General features: G+C 38.7%; 1 protein-coding gene across 2 annotated transcripts in view; it reads right to left on the minus strand.

The window, feature by feature from the left end:
• Nucleotides 1–16,869: 16,869 nt before the first annotated feature.
• ptprea (protein tyrosine phosphatase receptor type Ea) overlaps nucleotides 16,870–20,320 on the minus strand; it is a 50,772-nt gene continuing 47,321 nt past the window's right edge. For both annotated transcript variants that reach the window (XM_035666774.1, XM_035666782.1), the window contains 3 exons: nucleotides 19,141–19,292; nucleotides 18,851–18,986; nucleotides 16,870–18,718 (listed from right to left, as the gene is read on the minus strand). In XM_035666774.1, the coding sequence (XP_035522667.1) occupies nucleotides 18,644–18,718; nucleotides 18,851–18,986; nucleotides 19,141–19,292 (363 nt within the window). In that variant the 3' untranslated portion in view covers nucleotides 16,870–18,643. The remainder of the gene's footprint in view (nucleotides 18,719–18,850; nucleotides 18,987–19,140; nucleotides 19,293–20,320) is intronic.

Below are 20,320 nucleotides of genomic sequence, written 5' to 3' on the forward strand. Positions count from 1 at the left end.
TCATCTCTGTGACGGATTGGAATCCCTGCTTTTCTCTGAGGCGGTGTGTGTGTCTGCATGTGTGTATGTTTGAAGAACAGGGATTGCTGGAAAGCTGCAGTGTGTGTGTGTGTGTGTGTGTGTGTGGTTTGTGGGCGTTGTGTGTAGTTCTTTGTGTGTCTTTGTGTGTGTCTTTGTGTGTGTGCAGATGCAGGACATGACCTGCCTGCAAATGTTTTGATCCATTCTCTTTCCCTCTCTTGCAGATACACACACATTTATACATTGCACGGGAGAACTATTGATGTCATTTTTTATCTCACCTATCACTCTCTTACCTTCCCCCATGGAGAGATCTGACCCAAAGCCTCTAAACGTTAAGGAAACAGACAGGCACACATACATGCAGCCACCACCAATGATCCTGTAATTGTTTGACCATGTCAGTTCTAAGCAAGCAACCAAAGTTCATGCCTATTTTTCTTCTTTTAAAATATAACCAAGGCACTGTCTGAACCAGATACTACCCCCTGCCTCTGGAATTCTCTCCCCAAACACCTGCTTTCAATCTATGATCTATCCCCCTTCTTTCCTTTTTATTGCTTCAGCTGTTTTATTTTTTGTTTTTGTTTTGTTTTTTATGCTGTTTTAGTTTTCCTGTTTAGTGTAGTTGTTATAGTAGTTTTTTAATTGCCTTTGCTGTTTCTGCTATTGTATTTTGTTACCATGTAAAGAACCTTTGAGTACCTTTTTTGAAGCACTATATCAAATAAATATATTATTATTACATTTTTCTGTAAATTCAATTAAGAAATGATAAAATAACCATATTTCCATATTTATTTGAAACTTCCATACCATCAAAAACAACTGCCTCACTCGAGACAACGCTTCAAAACGACCCAAAACTGTAAAACATTCTTTCAAAATGGAAACTTTACGGTTCCAAATGAGGACAATAATTTCAAGTGTCACTTTCCTCCTTCCTGTTTCCTTTTCAGTCTCTTACTCTGCAGCAGTTGGCCTTAAAGGTGCTCTCTGAACTCTTGTGTCACATGAGAAGGTAGTTAAGGCGAGAAGGGTCCAGCTGTGGCCTTGCAGACGCTACAAACTACTCCTGTACAAGACACGCCCCTATAAACCATGCCCATAATGACAATGTGTTAGCAGCAAATGCAATAATGCAGTTGTCAGATTGCTGAAATAACAAATTACATTTAGGCCTATGTATCTCTGTGCTTGTATACTAACGTTAAAGCACTGATAAAATATTTGAAGCAGAAATGTAAAAATGTAAAAATTGGAAGTATGAAAGGAGGAGAGCTAGACATGCATGTGACAGGTCTTTTATTGCTTTAGGCACAAATGTGACTGTCCACATGACTGACCCTCTGACACCTGGCTAATAAGCATAAATGTAAAAAAAATATACAAAAACATGTTATGTTACCCTAAGGTTTCTGAAAGTCTGTTACTAATTTTACAGCTTTGTCTTACTTTAAGATAATGGAATCAAATCTTGGCAAAGCCGAGGAAGCCTTGGTGGAGCTGTGCTAAGATGAGAAAGAGACAACTAGGGTTTATTGTCAAGTTGAGATACCTGACTATAAGACAAACATTCCCCAAAACATTCTTCTTTTTAAGTCTTAGTGTCTTGTTAAGGCATGTCCTCTTTTGTGACCACTTGATGAAACAGCTAAAAGAGCAAAACTTGCAATAAAAGTGTAGTTACTGTGTAGGGAGGATGCATTGTGGCCGATCATCTGAACAATGTTTCAAATATTTCTATACTAACAAACATCCTGCACGAAGTGAATTATCTAAACAAAATTGACACAAATTTTCTCAAAATGTGAGTTTAAACTGGACCGAAATTCTTTCAAATTCAACAAAACTATTATAAAAAAAACTACTTCATAAAAAGTTGCTGTGAACTAAAACACCAATGTGTAGGCTTTAGTGGCATCTAGCAGTGTAGTTACAGATCGCAAATTCTTCGTTTCACCCTCCCCTTCAGTGGGATTATGGGATTCATCAAACCTTTCCTCAAAGGCTTGCAGCCACATTGAAGCGAGAATGAAACCACATGTGATTGCCACATATGCTTACTTGTTTTACAACATCTTCACACGCCTTGAATTATGTGGTCATTACTATGGCTGTTTGTCTAGCACATCTAAAATGCATGAGAACATCTATGATATGTCTGCTGGTGAAGTCAACCACTCGCCTTAGCATTAATGGATGTCTCTATTAATGAGAGCTGGCTCCAATTACAAAACTCCTGCTTTATTATAGTACAAATCAAAGTCAGCGAGGGAAGTGGTTAAAATAAAGCTGTAAATGTGCCCTGCATTGACCAGAACCTCACCCTTCCTTAGTTACAGTTAAGTTTAATTTTAAACTCAAAAAATGTGCTTTCAGATTAAAGCAGGGAAAGGCTATTACATTATGTGTAATCACTTGCAGACTAGACAGATAAAGACACAAAGTCACAAACACACACATGTTGAGACACAAGAAAGGGCTTACCCGAGCAGCAAATTAAGTGGATGAGATCATAAAGGGAACTCTCTCGGAACATCAACACAGACTGAAACAGCTCTTAGGCCACACAAAAGTACAGGTTTGAACATTTGTACTTGTGAGGAATTTTAATGACATTTGCATTCCCTCTTGATCACATCTACATACCTAACCCCAACCCTTGAACCATCCAAAGCCTAATCTAATCTTAAACCTGAAATCAAGTCTTAACCTTCTAACAAAAGAAGAGGGGATCAACCTAAATGTGGTCAGTTTTCCAAAACTGCCCTCAGCAAAACACATAGGCCTAATCCACATCACTTTGGTAGATACACGTCAAGACAAACACAGCACGATCGCATCTCACAACACAATGTTTCCATTTCCAACCCTTCTTTAAACACAAATATAGTGTTAAAGTGAGGCCATGGTGATACGGTTCAAACTCTACAGCATGAGGACAGACAGATTTGTGGGAAACAGAGGGCATGGAAAAAAGAAAGCGGAAAACATAACATCTGCTATCACTTATGTCTTTGAGTCCTTTTTTTGGGAGTTTAATGCAAATATTGTAAGAATTCTAAGAGGACTTAAACTTGAACTAACTTGTACTTGAAAGGAAGCAGGAAGTTTTGAAAAAGCACTGTCGAGATTCACCTATAAAACAATTATCAACAACTGTGACACATAAAATAACATTCACAGCGCAAAGCCATTTTTACACACACATTCATTTTGCATCTAGATGACTGTTGACTACATTAATTCCCTAATCCCTAAACTTGAATTGTATCCTCACTGATCGTAATGTTTACCTAAACCTAACCCTAAATGTGTTTTTAAATTTAAGTCCGGATTCTAAAGTAGCTTAAGTGAGATAAAAATCGGCCCAAACACACATACATAAAGGTCAAGATACACAGTTCATAGGTTGGCCTAATGTGCTGACATCACACAAAGAAGCTCACAACTATAAAGTTTATACTGGCACTTAGTTGAAATCCAGGCTGCTCCTTGTTTGATAAGGACCTGTCATATGACTGTATCCACCCCTGTTGATCTGAAACTCTCTCCTGCGTTACAATACAAGAGAGGAAGAGAAAGAGAAATAGAGGAAGGAAAATGTTTTGGCTCATCAGACACTGAGAGGGGTTTTACTTTGTGCGCAGGGATGAGTCAATGGGTGTCACAGTTGGGGATCGACTGTGTGGTTCCATAATGATGGAAGACGAGACAATAACGTCCCTCCAAGGCAGGTCCTTAATTTGTTGTGCTGCTTTCGTGGTTAGGCTCTAACAAGTCATAAGCCTAGGCCACACATGCACGAACATTGTAGAGGTAATGTGTCACATAGGCGCAGTGACCACAACTTGCCTAACACCGGTGGAAAACAAGTGTTTAAATCCTTTAATTAGGTAAAATTAGCAATACCACGGTAGAAAAATACTAATTTACAGAGAAATACCTTGTAAGACATGTAAACAAGAATCAGCTAAAAGTATCCAAAGTTAAAATACTCATTGTTCCAATGTTCCGATGAAGGGAAGACAAAATTAGAGAGCCTACAAACTACAGCTGTTGGATAACTGTGCAATGAAACATCTCAGTACAAAACTACTACTGTAAAGAACCAGTACCTCAAAATTGTACTTGTCTATTAAGTTGCTTTATAGGCATGCTACGATACCTGAAATTTAGTAGTCAATACCAATACAAGTGAAATTCCATGGTTTGTCTCCAAGAAATATCCCAAAAATCATTATTTTGCTTTACCACCTGAAATAAAAACTCTTCTGAGCTTCTAGGACAAACACTGACACTGAGGGGGATATTCACTAAGCTTAATGCAAATCAGGGCAGCATGTTGTCCATGTCTGGAAGGTAATGAAGTGCCAACGAGATTTCTGCTGCTGAACTCTGAATATACTTTGAACTCAAGCAGATGTTTAAATTTACTGACATGGTGACGGACCATTAGTCTGGAAATATTTATTTAACGATAAAGATGGTAGCCTACTCCTGCGAGCTATGGTTATATTACTTTAACCCATTACTTAAGTGCGTTACCCTTTAGCGTTTTGAACATAGTGTGCTACACAGCAATACCAGCTATCTCAAACAAAAATAATGGTAATGTGTATTTCTGGATAAGGATATCGAGTTGTTCTTCTGTGCTCAGAGGCATTTTTCTTCCACTGGCATTAAACAGCATACTAGAACACTTGTATGCGTACATGCTGCCCCTATCAGGTCAGAATATTGGCATCAACTTGTTTCCGAAAAACCTGTTCTTGTGACATGCCGAGTTGCTTATACACTCAAACCTGAAGGCCTGCTCTGAGGATGGATATGAAGTGCAGACTGTATTTGGTAAACTGGAATTTATGTAGTCAATTATGTCCTTGAGTAAATTATGTAATTTTACTCTTTAGCTTAACACACATGCACATACACAAACAAAAATCCACATAACCTCCTCATGGGGAAACACATTCATCATCCCCACGCACCACACACCATTGTGCCTCTGAACACAGTGTCCTTAAGTTGTCACTGGGTTTCTTGCTTCAACTTTTTACAATTAAAGGACCATTGTGAAATAACATTGTCTACTGCATCCTGTAAAAAAGGAACCTCTGGCGGTGTCATATGATGAGAAATGAGAGGAAGCATCTCTGTCTGCCACAGGGAAGTTGGTCTGTTCTCACTGGTGTTCAGTCCAGTCTGACCTCGCCTATGGGACACACTGACGCTAACCCTGGGCTGGACTGGTCTACCCTGACCTTCAGCAGAGAAAAAAAAAACAGTTGCAGTTTCATTCTAAAGGATCTTGCCGAACATCCTGGGTCAGAGGGAAATAATAGCTACAAAGCTATTATTCTTCCTTCAGTGGTGACTTGGTGTTTATTTTCATCTACGTGGAGATTTAGAGCCTTATCTGGACATCACCAGCATTTTTGTTTTCTTTTTTTTTTTCTTTTTTTTTTTTTTTTTTTTTTGTTTTTTTCTCTCTCTCTTTTTCTCTATTCTTTCCTCGCCAGGGCACGCGCGCCCCGCACACCCCAGGTATCCCCATCACGAACACCCCACCCTTAGCTGTTCGCCTTCACATCTCCTCTCTTTTGGCGATACCCTCTTCAACCGTCATACTGCATAACGCGCCCTCACCCCGCGTCCTGCATGCCGACCACTCCGCGCTTCTCTCTCGCTTCTGCGTTTACCGCCTCCCGCCCTCTGAGCGCTAGCACGCCTTCTCTCGAATCACCTGGAGACCGCGCCCCCTCGCGCTTATCTTCTCAGTCTGTACACCACAATCAACCGCAGCTCATTCTGACTTATCTGCAATACATTTTCTTCACTCTCGCCTCCTTGAAGCATTTTCGCACATTCCAACTTCCGCTCTCACACACCCCCTACACCCCCACCGTATAGAAGCAATCGATTGTGCAAACAATACTTGGACTGATTGAGCTCAATCACCCGTCACCCCGCTCCACACTGCACACAAACAAACCCAGAGGCAAACAAAGTTATGGTTCAATTGTCTCCAGGATTCCAGAAGAAAGAAGGTATCCTCCTTCCCCGGCGAGCGTATCCTGGGATTTTTGATCTTTGCTTTTCAACATTATAAAATCTTTGCGACTGAACCGTTCTGTGAATTCACACTGCCTATTAGTTAAAACAAACCATATAGTGCAAATGATATTCTGGGCTCACTTGAAAACTCCAAATACAGTAACTCATTCAGCGTTATACTGGATGAACATAATTGCTGAACACAGTAAACGCTGTAAGTTGGTTGTTGAGTCTCCGTACAATCTCATAAAAAATATTGTCATTAATGAACCTTTAACACCTCCATTAACCTTGCATTTCATTTAGTCAGATAACGCCCTTGCCACCGTCACATCATTTTGCAGAAACCAATATAAATTCACATAAGCCTCACATGAGTCTTGAAATGACTATCTGTAAGTGTGCAGCAGTCTGTATCCTGCACAACGAGAGCTCCTACGGACTCAAATGCCCTGTTAGTGTTCTACATACAATACACACGACACACAAACAACACCGCGCTTAGTGCCGCGTACGCCACACTCACACCATGCTATGGAAAAGTCCACCTGCCGTACCTGTAACCCACTTGCACATGCAGATAAAGCAAGTCACACACGTTGGAAGAGAACACATCACCACTATACTCTAACATTTCGCTGTACCCTATGGTACTCTCGGTACAACTCTTACTGCTGATCACCTGGGTTAACGGGGAAGATTGCGCTGTTCTTGTGTGTGCATGAAAATGCGTTTTTGTGTCTGTGGCTGCCAGTCCATGACAGCAGTACCCCCTACCTCTTGCTGCCAAATGGGTTCCTCCCAGGCAGCAGACACAATGCTCTTGTCTATTCCTTTGCCTGTTCCTTCATCCTTCTGTCACCCGTCTCTCCTCACCTCTTTCTCTCCTAGCCTCTCGGTTTCTAAATCTCTGTTGGCCTCTCTCCGTGTATCCTTCTCACTCTCCTCCTCGTCCTTCCCCTCGTCTGGCTAAACAGCTCTCTGCTTCGTCTATCGTTTTTCAGCACCTCCTTTCACATACACTCGCTTTATTAGGAGAAGCAGAGCTTCCCTCCTCCCTCATGCTCAGCCCACTCCCCTTCTTCCCAGGCGCCTTTAGCTTTGCCTTCTGTTTACCCCTTTCTTTTCCTCTCTCTCTTTACACCTTTTTCATTTTCTTTGCCGCTGCCACTCTTTCATTCATTTTCCCTGCCTTTGCCCACTTACTGCATCTCCATCTTAATCTGTCTCTCTGCCTTAACTCTCCCGCTCTCTTCCACCGGTGTGTTTTTCATCATTTTTCCTTCTGCCTGTATTTCTTTTTGTCATTTTCTCTGTCTTGAAAAAGTGGGTCAAACATGAAAGCACTGTTAGATCTGGATAGGAGCTGAAGCTGAAGCTGGAGGGATTTTAGAGAAAAGGCAGCTGGTGAACACAGTCTCCTGCTTAAATCCCTGATACCTGGTGCCCTTGTTGTCTTAACTGTGGAAAGTAAATGGTGCCTTAATGGATCTAGTGAAGTCTTTAACATCAAATACAGAGCCTGTAAAGTTAACTCTAAGAGGCATTATGTAAGATTTCTTCATACAGAGTAGCATGTGAATTCCAGTTTAGGCTGATAAAGAAACCTTGAGTGCAGGGCCATGGCACGGACACTGCTACCTGTGTCTGTGTGTGTGTGTGTGTGTGTGTGTGCTTGTTACACACTTTTACCAAGGCTAAATAACAAAGCTCAGTCTGTTTTGAGCCGTGGTCACAGGGGGAGTCGAGTTCAAATTGACACACAAGGCTACACTTAACCCACAACAATAAACCAGCACTCCTCAGCACCGATATGTGTATGAGAAAAAATTGGCCACAGCAGGAAACAGTTAATATATGGGTGTGATCAGTATGCATGCTAATATGTATAACCCAATCAGTACAAGTGGTATCTGGGGAATGCTTTGTTTTGTATTGTTTTTATGGTGGGACCGCAGACAGAGGTATTATTCTGCTTGGACCACTCCCAGTATTTCGTGTAATTATAGAAAAAAAAGCACATATTATGATGACAACATTAATCCTCACTTAATGATAATCTAAATTACATGCAGAATATTTCCTTCAAGATGGCAGTATTGTCCCATCATTCGCCTTGAATCTGTAAACGCTCCATCAGTCTGTCACTAAATATGAAAATCATCATTAGTCACGGTAAATATCTATCTATCCAGTGGTGTGCACAGTGAGCAGGCAGGAGGGGGGGTTACTGCCTCTGCAGTGCGGAGTCTAAGTACCAGTGTTGTAATTAAGACTATCTAAACCAAAACTAACTTATGACCAAGACCAGGGTGTATTGAGGCCGAGACAAGACCAAGGCAGGGTGAGACTGAGTCTTAAGTCACTGGTCTCAAGACTAGACCAGTGACAGACTGCATGACACACTTACAATAAAATGTTGAACATGCAAACCCTAAGCACTCCCTAAATTGATCTGAAAGATCCATATTCCCATAAAAACACCTATTTTAATGCCATATATATTTGTGTATAAATGTACTGTGAGAAATTCAACAAGCAAAAACATAATTTAGGAACAACAGTTCATCACATGTCCTGTGTCCTCAATCTATCACAGAGTTAACACTTAGAATTAGAATTAAGAAGAAATAGAAATTAGATAGCTTGCATATGTAGGTAGGTGACAAATAGCTGACAAGCGAACTAGCGCCCTGAAACATACAGTAGCCTAAGTAGGTAACTAATATATATAGCTAATATTCACAAAATCTCTTTCGGTGATTTCTGAGGTGTTCTGGTACAAAGGCCGATTGCTAATGTAACTGTTTTGCAGATGAACTCTTTGTGGCTTAGGTAGCAACATTTGGCTGTTATTGGTTGCATTTGCAGGAAGTTTGACATCCAACCACAATAAAAATGGCAACAAATAAATCAGATGAATCACAGGCAATTTATTGATATCTTCTGAGATGTGGTCTTAAAATAAAAGAGACAAGATGTAATAAAAATGCGGTCGATTCCGAGAAATGAACCAGACGTTCAAAAAGTGGATCTCAAGTACTAAAACCGTGCTAATTACCCCCTCGTACCCCTCTAGTTGGTCCAAAAGTCCTACTGCTCGGTCTAAGTACATCACTAGTGTCTCCTAAGTGCTGGTGTGGTTGGTCCAAATGCCCTTCTGATCCTACTGGTCTGCACGATTGCACCTCTAGTCCGCTAGAGTGCCCTTTAATTGCTCCATCTCCTATAAGTGCCCATCTGGTCAATTAAAAGAATAGTTTGACATTTTGGGAAATATGTTTGATCACTTTGTTGCAGAGAGTTAGATGAGAAGATCAATTCCACTCTCATATCTGTACAATAAATATTATTACCGCTACTTAGCTTAGCTTAGCATAAGACAGACATTGTATATCTCATTATATTAAGTCCTTACCATACCCGTGTAAAAGGAAAAGGTGTGAAAAGGTCAAGTTAAATTTTATAGCAAGGTTATGTGCCGGGTTATTCTTGCCACATGTAAAACAGCTATTTACAATGCATTTTTACACTTTGGATTTTTTATGAATTAAACATATAAGACATAACCTATTAATTTGTGAGTTTCAGAGGTGTTACCAGGCTGGCTGCTTTCAGTCTTTATGCTAAGCTAAGACAACTGGCATGAGGGTGGTATCGTTCTTCTCATCTAATTCTTGAAAGGAAAGCAATTTGTCAAACTATTCCTTTTTGATGCTTTGAGCACTTTGAATAAAAGCACCATTATGTTCCTCTCACAGACCTCATCACAGATCACACAGAAAATAATCATTGATCACTCCAAATCACTTGCGTCCTTGCTCAATGCTTTTATGTGTTTTCATGAGACTCAGGAATCATTTCTTAATTTCCTAACATTTGTGTTGGCAAGTGCTTGCACCCTTTCATCCTTCAACAAACAGAAAGATAATCCGATTACGGTTTGATAGATGTCTACCATATTGAGTTCTTGTGGGTCTTGATGTTATATAAGTTTGTCCGCACTCCTTGGGATGATTTAAGCTGACATTGAAACACGAAAAGGGAAGAATGTTTTCAGAAATAACATCAACTTGCTGGAACTGTTGCAAGAAGAATGTGTAAGAACTGCAACTGTTTCCTCATTGTACAAATGGCCTAATGACGCAACATCTAACAGTGTCTCAGAACAATAAGAAGGAGAACGGACAAACAAGGAGAAGAAAGGAACTAAGAGGCACCAGGCAGGGTTCATGATATTTATTGGAGCACATATTCCAGCAGCCCTGAAACAGGGCAATCAATAAATCAAACTTTTAATTCTACATCCTCTCTCTCTGACTGGCGCCCAGTAGGCTTTTAGTTAAAGAGCGGTTGGTTAATGAATTACAACCATAATAACAATATTTCATGTTTAGTGTCTTTAGTTAATCTGTGCTGACCTCTTAGAAAGGAACCCTGTACATAATTCAGTTCATATATATTGTCACTCTAATAACAGATGTCAACAAGCTGCATGGTCAGGGAATATTCTATTTCCGGTTTTATTAACTAACAGAGGTTTTTTTTATGTTATAAACTGAGTAGGCTACCATAAACCTTTCTGTAGCAACAATAGTAGTGCCATCAGTCAAACTCTGGTGGTGGCGTTGGCCAGTGGTATAAAACAAGCATTTGTATTTCTTTTCAAAAACAACAAAATGGTGTTAGATGTTCATAAACTGAAATATGATGGATCCCCACTGTTTATTACAGTCCAGTTAGTGGGGAATGTGGTTTCTTCACACCACCACTTCTTCCACTCAGAAAATAGGGGCAAACCTGAACACAATTATTTAAAAAGCACATTGAAGGTCATTCTGCGGTGGTTGAAATTGATTGACTTTTACCGTACATACCACTTCTCAAATCAGTCAGGAATGACAATTCAAAACAAAACTGCTTGAGCGAGGAGACAGCTGGACTGGGGTGTTCATAAAGCATCTTTGCTGTTACTGTGAGTTTTTTTTAAAGCCTTTATGACACATACATCACAGACGCTCACTCCTTTTTTTCCCTAATTCCTCCCTCTGGTCAGAGACCTCTGACTTCGTGGTAACCCAGATGCACAAGGCACTCTCTAGGAGGGACAGTAAGCACTCTGATCATGCATTACCACTAGGGGTAGTTCTTAGGGGAAGTTTGCCAGTATGGTTTATTTTGGCTTTATTTTTTCTGACAATAAAAAGCAAGATTTCAGCTTGGTTGCCAAAGACAACACCATTTACATTGTCTTTGAGATATAATCCGCAAGAACATCACATGGATACGATTCACATGGCAGAAACAATTCATGGGATTATGGCAACAATGAATATTAGCAAGCTAAAGAATAGAACAAAAAAACATTAGCCAAAAATCCAAATCCAAATTTGACTTTGATGGATGGGCAATGCACTTAACATCAACAGGCAAACTGTCCCATTCTCCTCATTATCTAAAATGCCACTCATTGTGTGGAATCTAACCAGACTAAGATCAGCTATGCAATATTTTGGTATGCAGCTTGTTATGCAGCCGTCTCTCTCTCTGACATATGTGAAATAATTTGTTATGTAGTTTGGAGCCCTTTTGTTAATTATTTTTGATGTGTTTTGATTCCTTCTTCTTTTATTGGGCTTCATTAAAGCAATTAACTTCATCAACAATGTTAACAAGGCAATACATTATTGAAACAAACTCTGTGATTAGTGATTGTAGGCCTATAAATGACTTCCCTTTCATTATTAAAATACTGTCCTCAAGCAACTATTCTGTTGTAATTGGATGTTTTCCAGTTAGGTTTTAATGCAAACTATAACAGATGCCAGTATGTGTTCTGTTTACTTGATTTGAAACAATTATGTGTGCATTATATCATATTTTAACTGTGGCCTACTTCCTCCCTTGGTAACTTTATATCAGAAACATTGTGGTGTCCCAACTAATAGTTATGCTGAAAACTATTACACTGAATTGTCATCAAGTTGGTCAACAGCATATTTATTTTATTTTTTATCCTAAATGTCACATTGCTTTGCAAAAATATGTCAGAACCCATACATACTGCACACAACAAAAACAAATGCATGCCTTTGACACCAAACAACACTACTGTCATTTCTGAGTCTGCCCCCAAAAAACATTAACACATCAATGAGCCACACCATAGCACTGAATGACACATTCCTTCATTATGATTTTTATTTTCTTGTTGTAGATCCCAGATTCACCTGCCTGCTAATGTAAATACTCACTAGCACACCAAATCCACAGCTGGAAATAATTCCCATCAAATGCACCAGTCATGCTAAAAACGGCAGTGCCCAGTCATTTTAGAAATTACATGATATTACATTGAAACATTTTAAATGTTTTTGTCGCCGTTTTAAAGATTTACATCTTCAATCACTCAATCAGTCAATCAATGGGCTTGTTGCTTAGAGCCGCAGATAGGGTAAAGAATTTGAAAAGTGCTAAGAGATGGACAGATACATTGTCATCTTTGGTCCTCTTATTAAATTTGTTCACAATAACAAAGATGCTATATACTTTAAGCAGTATTTAATTAAGCAGGTTCACAACATATTTAAAAAATTACATGGATACCAGCTATGATTTTATTATCATTCCATCCACATTAGGTTTTGATATATTTTTGGTCCAAACCAAGCAGTTGGTTCATCTGTGCTTCCACTGAATTTCCTGAAAAAGCACCTTGAAAACCATATTAGGCTGATGGAACAAGGGAGGAATAGAATAACACTTGTAATGCATTTTTGGGGGCATTGCATCACATTAACATCCCAGTAAGAGCTGTCTGATTGAATTATCGTGAGACTTGAAGCTCTTGTTGAGAATGTTTTTACTGAAGCAAGATGCTGCACTGTGAAAGAGAGACAGAAAGCGGAAGAGACGGTGAGAGAACACATTTAACAACAAGTCATTATCCAGCCAGTGACTCAGAGATGTGAAACAGACAACAGATGGACAGACAGACAGACAGACATGATCTCCAGTTCATTCGTAGGATCGTAATGGTACAACCTCTATGTTCTACCCTGTGCCTGTTTCTTTTCATCAGCCACAACCACACAGAAGCAAGAGAAAGAGCATGCTAACACTGTTAGATTGAGATCTTAGAAACCACAATTTTGTAGCATAAACACATAGACACTTCTATTTCCTTTTTTTCTCTGCTTTTCGCAGATACAGAATCACTTTGGGTTTTTAGCCCTATTTTATGCCTCTGTGGATGGTCAGTTGGTCTACTACTTTGGTCTAGACGGAAATATCTCAACAACTATTGGATGGACGGCCATGAAACTTGGAAGAGACATTCATTGTCATCATAGGATGAATCCTAGTGACTTTGGGCATACCCTGACTTCATATCTAGCACCATCATCAGGTCAAAAACTCAGTTTGTCCAATACTTTATTTTATGACTAAATACCTACAAAACTAATTACATTCCCATCAACCTCAGCTGTACTTTTTGTTTAATGTCAGCAAATTCTAGCATGCTGACATGCAAAACTAAGATGGTGAACATGGTAAACATTATACCTACTAATCACTTTAGCATTGTCCGTGTGAGCATATTAGCATGCTGATGTTAACATTTAACCAAAACCATTGTTATGCTGTCAGCAGTCTTACAGAGCTGCTAGCATGGTTGTGGTCATGTTTCAGAAAAAAACTATTTCTTATCTCTTGTGTAGTACCAATTATCTGCATGTGGCACACTTTAAAATGAACACTTTAAAGTCTTGATTGCTTAAAATGCACATTTGAAATACTTCTGTTTTTTACGTTTTGCTGATCATGGTTTAGATGTGAATGAAAGTGATCATCTCTGGCACACTGCTCTAAATAAGCCAACATTATTCAAATACATGTTTCAGAATTTCTTTACAAATGCATGAGATGGATTCCATATGACAATATAACATGTTTGTATAGTCCCAAATACTTAATTCCTCTGCATTTGTGGTTTGAATTCTTGTTCCGTTTAGGGGACAGTGAAAGGAATGTGAGCATGTTTGGGAAAAAGTGACAGAACGAGTGAAGAAACTTCTAATCAGAAATTAGTTTCCGAAGCCACACATGAAAGCATTTCAGCAGAGGGGTCACAGGGGAGGCCACCATGCCGATAAATGGCTCGTGTTCCATATTATATTAGAAGGGAAAGGGGAAGCCTTGTGAAAGACCAAATATAATTAGTTAGGGGTCAATCAAAATAAGAGAGTCAGTTAGGGTTAATACATAATTCATATGACCTCTTCACTCATGCTGACCTTTTTTTGGGCTACAGCCCCACCCGCTGAGGAGTGTTACCATGGCACTGGGTCTCAGAGGAAATGGAAATTGTCAACAAAGAGGCTTTTTGTCACTTGGATTTTTCTGCGAGATAAGAAACATGATTGTTTGGCAAAATAGGTTAAATTTACTCCTCCCTGTTGACTGGTGACAATCACTTGAATAAAAGCTTTATTCACACATTTCTATTTGTAAATAGAAGATATTCTCTTCATTTCTTTTCTTTTCTTTTGTTTATGTACCTTGTCACCGTGAAAGAGGAACTTTCTTGCTTGTCTTGTAATGATGAATTGTCTGATTTTGTTGCTTAGAACTGTTTACCGGAAAACAATGCTTTGAATTTATGGGGATGTGAAACTGTTGATTTGGATTCAACATGTGTCTTGTCTTGTCTGTTGTCTTGTCTCTTGTCTGAGACAGTTAAGAATAGTACTAAACAAGGAATTATCATCCAAATATGTTGTAAGAACTTGCTTTTAAATAATGATAATTGATTTGAACCATTTAAAACAGTGAAGCGATCTAGTGAGATTGAGACTTTTACCGAAGCTTTTATGGTTCTATATCTATAATCTTAATCAGTTTCATCATGCTGACATGTAGGAGTTGTATCATCATTCTCCGTCTATAGAGCAGCTTCAGCATTTGTCTCTGTTTGACATCTTCACTCAGTCTCGCTCTTTGGTGGTCAGTATAAAGCCACTGAAATGAGCACATTATGATTGACTGGTATATTACAGAAATTCACATTGTATTATCAGTAGAATTTTCTCTTAAATGAATAGAATTTCCCCATCTACATATAGATTGAGGCGCACTGCCCCCTGTTGGCGCAAACTAGTACTTACGCAGGTCAAGAAATCTGCCTTTATGTCTCCAACTATGTCACAGAACCAGTGAAACCAGTGTTTCTGAAAGTCTTACAGCAGAAGATGATGCGTAAGGTATCTTTTTTATTGAATAGGATGGAAATGTGTCTGAATGAAATAATGAAACTGAACCTCTTTGTTTCTGTGCATGTTTTGGATTTGTTTGAGGTCTTTCTATTTTTTTGCATCACAGTCAGTTGTGGTTCTTTGTCCAAACCGCCTTTAGCTGTTTTCATCCTTATTCATTATTGTCTTTTCTCTGTTCCTGCTGGTATTTAACCACACATTTCTATAGTCTTGTGTTCCTTTGTGGGTTAAAAAAAAAACAAAATTACCTTGAAGGGTAGGTTCATCAATTTTAATGGCTGTTTGAAAACAATAGTCAGTTTATCTGAAATAGTCTTGTTTATCTGAAAGTAAATGAGGCTTCAGCCACAAATCAAGTAGATATGCTCTAAAGTTACAACCTTTTAAAGGTTCAGTGTAGGATTTAGTGGCATCTAGTGGTGTAGTTACAGATTGCAACTCTGTCACTTCAACCTCCCCTTCCAAGCCCGAAGGGGAAAAATGTGGTGGCTGCAAAATGTATAAAAAATGTGAATGAGCTAGTGTTTGGTTTGTCCCTTCTGGGCTACTGTAAAAACATGGTGGTTCAACATGATGGACTCCATAGAAGGCAAACTGCGGTATCTGTAGATATATAAGGCTTATTCTAAGGTAACAAAAACATAACTCCTATATCCAGTTAATTATACACTATTGAAAACATAACTATACATATTTTATTCCATTTCTGCCAATAGAGCTCCTTAAATGTTACACACTGGCCCTTTTAATACAAAATGTTCTCACTTTGTTTCTATCCTTCCACTGCAGCTCAACAAGGAAACACTGTTTGGGGGAAAAACATTGTAACTTATCCACTTAATTTGACTAACTGAGACACTAAAGTCTGATATCATTTACACTGAAGTGAATTAGGAAAGGATCGATTAATGTCAGCGTGAACAGGAGGAAAGATTACAGCAAACCTGCCTCAGTGTTCATATAGGAACCTGAATATCCAGACTAAAATAATGTAGTGTATAGATTAAATGAGTAGTCTATTAATTGATTAGACAATCATACATTTTTTTTTCTCAGGACTAATTGTAATAATAATGAGAATCAGACTTTTTAAAGTAATGATTCTGAGGAACATTAAGATCCAGCTGATGGTCTCATCTCAACTACATATTAAGATTTGTATATCTAACTAATTATTATCTGTTCTCAATGCAAATCAGCCAACAGCTTTGGTAAACAAAACAGACATTTGAAAACATCAGCTTGAGCTCTGAGAAGTTGGGCATTTTTCACTATTTTCTGAGAAAAAAATTGTTTGACTGTTAAGGTCACAATGTCATTAAGTGATACAGGGTTAAGCAGAGTGCATGCAGTGTATTACTCACATGAATCACATCGAGTTGCAGTGGCTTGAGCAATACCCAGTATGTGTTGAAATGAAATACAGGTATAAGCTATTGCAGTAGCACTAATAGTTATTTTTTTCCAGACGCTAGCCCTGACTTCTGAAGAAAACTTTCATTGACCCCCAAAGCATTTTCAAATGAATTTAATATTGCAACTTGCATTTCAAAGACATTGAGAATCCAAAGGGGATAGACCACCCACAGAGAGAGCAAAGGCAAAGAGGTGTAGTCTAAATAGACTCTCCTCAATATTTTTAAAAGGACAGCATTGACAGAAATGAAGCCATGAGGAAAGTAGACTCGGGTTGTTTTGTTAAGTCTCTCCTTGTGCTGCACTTCAAATCTCCCACAGATGAAACACAAAATATAACCAATTACGTGACAGTTCCTTGCTGCTCAGCCACTTTCACAATGTTAGCACTTTGTCATGTACTATTTACATACAGCATCAACAAAATTACACATCTCATTGAGGATTAAATTAGAGCCGGGTCAAATCATTCCAAATATTTGGTTTAATGTTGGAGTACCAGATGGATGGGGGTTACTGCCTCCAAAGAAATGCACAGAAAAGTTGTTTCACATTCAGATACTTTCCTACGTATGAAACTACCTCTAGATCCTTTCTATGAAACCTTCTGGTTCCTCATTTTGATGTGAAAACCCACGTATTCTATAACATAAAGTAACTGAACATTGATAGTATGGGGTGTTTTTTTTGTTGCTCTGGCATTAAGCAGGCACTGAAGCACCACATTTGTGTATTGTGGTTTTGGACTCATCTAATGTTACACTTTGAATACCTGTCTTAACTGTGCACCTGACACAAGTTGTCATTATATCATACTGACTACTGCATTCAGTGATCACACTTACCTTAACTTTTCTTAGGATTACCTTTCAGTGCTTGGCCTTCAACTTAGGGTTGCTCTACTTTTCCATGTCTTAAAAATGTACATATGGCACTGATTTCTGAAAATTTTCTAATCTAGAATATAAATGAAGCAATAAGCATACTCTTGAATATTGCAGGTTCTTGGCAAAAGGCTGCGTTATATGTGCTTTTTAATGTGCAGTCATTTTAGCAAAATATTTTTTGCTGTCTACAGACAAAAGGCAGACTGTAGTAATGTTACATCCATGTTAAATGCAGTTGCATACCACTTTTTTTGAGGTATAAAACCAGTTTAATGGTCTTTCACGACTCTGAAACGTCTAACTATAAAACTTCTGCCTGAATCCTTATTGGAAATCAATCCTTGTATCGTCACCTCGGCCTCTTTGCATAACTTTACGTTCTCTGCATTATGGCTGAAGTGATTTATTCTTTTTCTGACAATATTTCCATTGGAAAGAGTATCACATTCGTGATGGGCATGTAGCTTAAGGACAATGAAAAATAGTTTAAATATCGCCTCTAATCTCAGATAGAAGTCACTAATAAATGAAAGAATGGACTGTATTTTTACATAAAAAAAAGTCTTAACATTCCCGTCGTGTTCTCCAAACTCAAGAATGGAATGTCATCATCAATACATAAATACATTTACAATAACTACAACTTTTAAAAATATTACGTGGTCAATCCAAAATAACACTTAGATAAACATTTAAAGTACAGTATTATACAACAAAACTGAAATAAGAGACCAAGTTCAGAACAACACTTCATGACAAAATAATTATCATACATGATGTGAAATATACATTATTAATCTAACTTTTTTCATTTACAATTTTCATCCACTGACATACAGTATATTACAGCGAGGATGGAGTTTCAGTTAATGGTAGGACAAGTGCATAGCAAAATAGATCATTTGACCAAGTTAAAGTAACACATAAAACTGACAAACCAGCTTTAGAAAACAACATTAAAAACCATGTTTAAGGCAAATCTCATCATTTAAAATTGGCATAGTCTGAGAAAATGTCGACAAAGTCTTGTACCACCCTGTAGCAGAAGTCATATTGTTCCTGTGAAAAGAACGAGGAAACAGAAACAACGGTTTAGTTGGTAGCTTGTAAAATCGATTTCAGTCAAGATAAAGCAGGAAATGGGGGCTTTTTTTTAGCACTTATTTAGGATCCACTTCTGCTGATACTTACCACAGTTTGGACCATATGAGGCCTCTGCATGCGTAAACTCTTCACAGTTTGGAACACGTCCAGCAGGCCTTCTGCCTTGACTCGCTCCAAGATATTGCTCAGTGCAATGAATGTACCTGTTCGCCCTGCACCAGCACTGCAGCGCACACACAAACACAAAAAATCTTAGAAATTAATTCAAGCACGAACAGTGACTTGCAAACACCAATTCTATTAAACTGGCTTATGCAAAACTCAGTAGACAATACCAACATAAAAATTATGTGCCTAAAAGAGGGATTTGAAGTTACCTGCAGTGTACGACGATGGGATGGTTCCCAGACTGCTGCTGCTGTCTCTGCACTGAGGCGATGATGTCGATCATGCCTTTCCCCTCGGCTGGGATGCCGACCTCCGGCCAGCCATGGAAGTGGAAGTGCCTGATCACCCTCGTCTGCTTCTCCTTTGAGAGGAAATGCACAGGCAGACGAGAGATCATAATACCTTTAAATATGATTTATTAGCAGTATATGAAAGCGTATAATGGCAGGTGCAATGTCAGTGTAGGTTAAGTGCGCGGTAGATGAGTGGTGGACTGATGGGTGCTGCTCCGTGAGGCAGGGATGTACTCCCGAACCTTTGAGAGGTGATGTGGGTCGAATTTAATTAGATATATGAGATGGGAGGCTCACACTTGATAATCCTAAACACATCCTGCCCACCACATTTCCTCTGGCAGCAGAGAGAGTCTTATATACTCACTTGCATTCTTGTTCTTTGTAAGACAATTACATTAGATCCTGTGTAGCTTTAGAAGGTAAATGCTGTTAAAATTAATTAAATTTAATTTTGCATGATGCTATCTTAAGTTTAAATTTAGTTTAATTTTCAAAATGTTCACACAATAATGTAACAATAGTCTCCACACCACATTACTTCACTGTTAAAGGTTTGCGGTAGGCTATGACCTATCATTAGTTCCACCAAGGAGACATTTCGACTTGTGAGGGAAATTCCTGTTACACACGTAGATGTGATAATATTACATTGTCAAAGTCATTGTGAAATCTGAATCAAGAAAGCTCACTGTAAAAGTTTAGCCTGGAGGGGAGCCAGTGCACCAATGTGTTCTGAGAAAGTGAATGTGTCTGCATAACAACGAAATATGCAGGAAGTTTAAGGAGTAGGCGCAGCTGGTGGATAGAAGATAGGAGGAGAACAATAAGTCCTAAGACAAGAAGAAGTTTTGACAATATTTTGAAGGTCAAATAACACCTTGAGGGAAATCTTGTGCTTTCCTGCTGCTACAATGAATATATGTGCATTATTCTAGAGTCAATGCTGGTGATGACTCTTGCTTGGAAGCAAGATCTGTTGGAGGATTTGGAGGAGGAAGAATATTTTGTGAGCTGGTAGTACAATAACTAATTTTCCAGGACAGACTTCTTCTCAAATGCTTTTTTTCAGTTTGAGGCTTAAAGTGGTAAAATT

This window comes from Morone saxatilis, unplaced genomic scaffold, assembly GCF_004916995.1.
Source record: "Morone saxatilis isolate NCDOM2014 unplaced genomic scaffold, NCSU_SB_2.0 Contig1, whole genome shotgun sequence".
Lineage (NCBI taxonomy): Eukaryota > Metazoa > Chordata > Actinopteri > Moronidae > Morone > Morone saxatilis.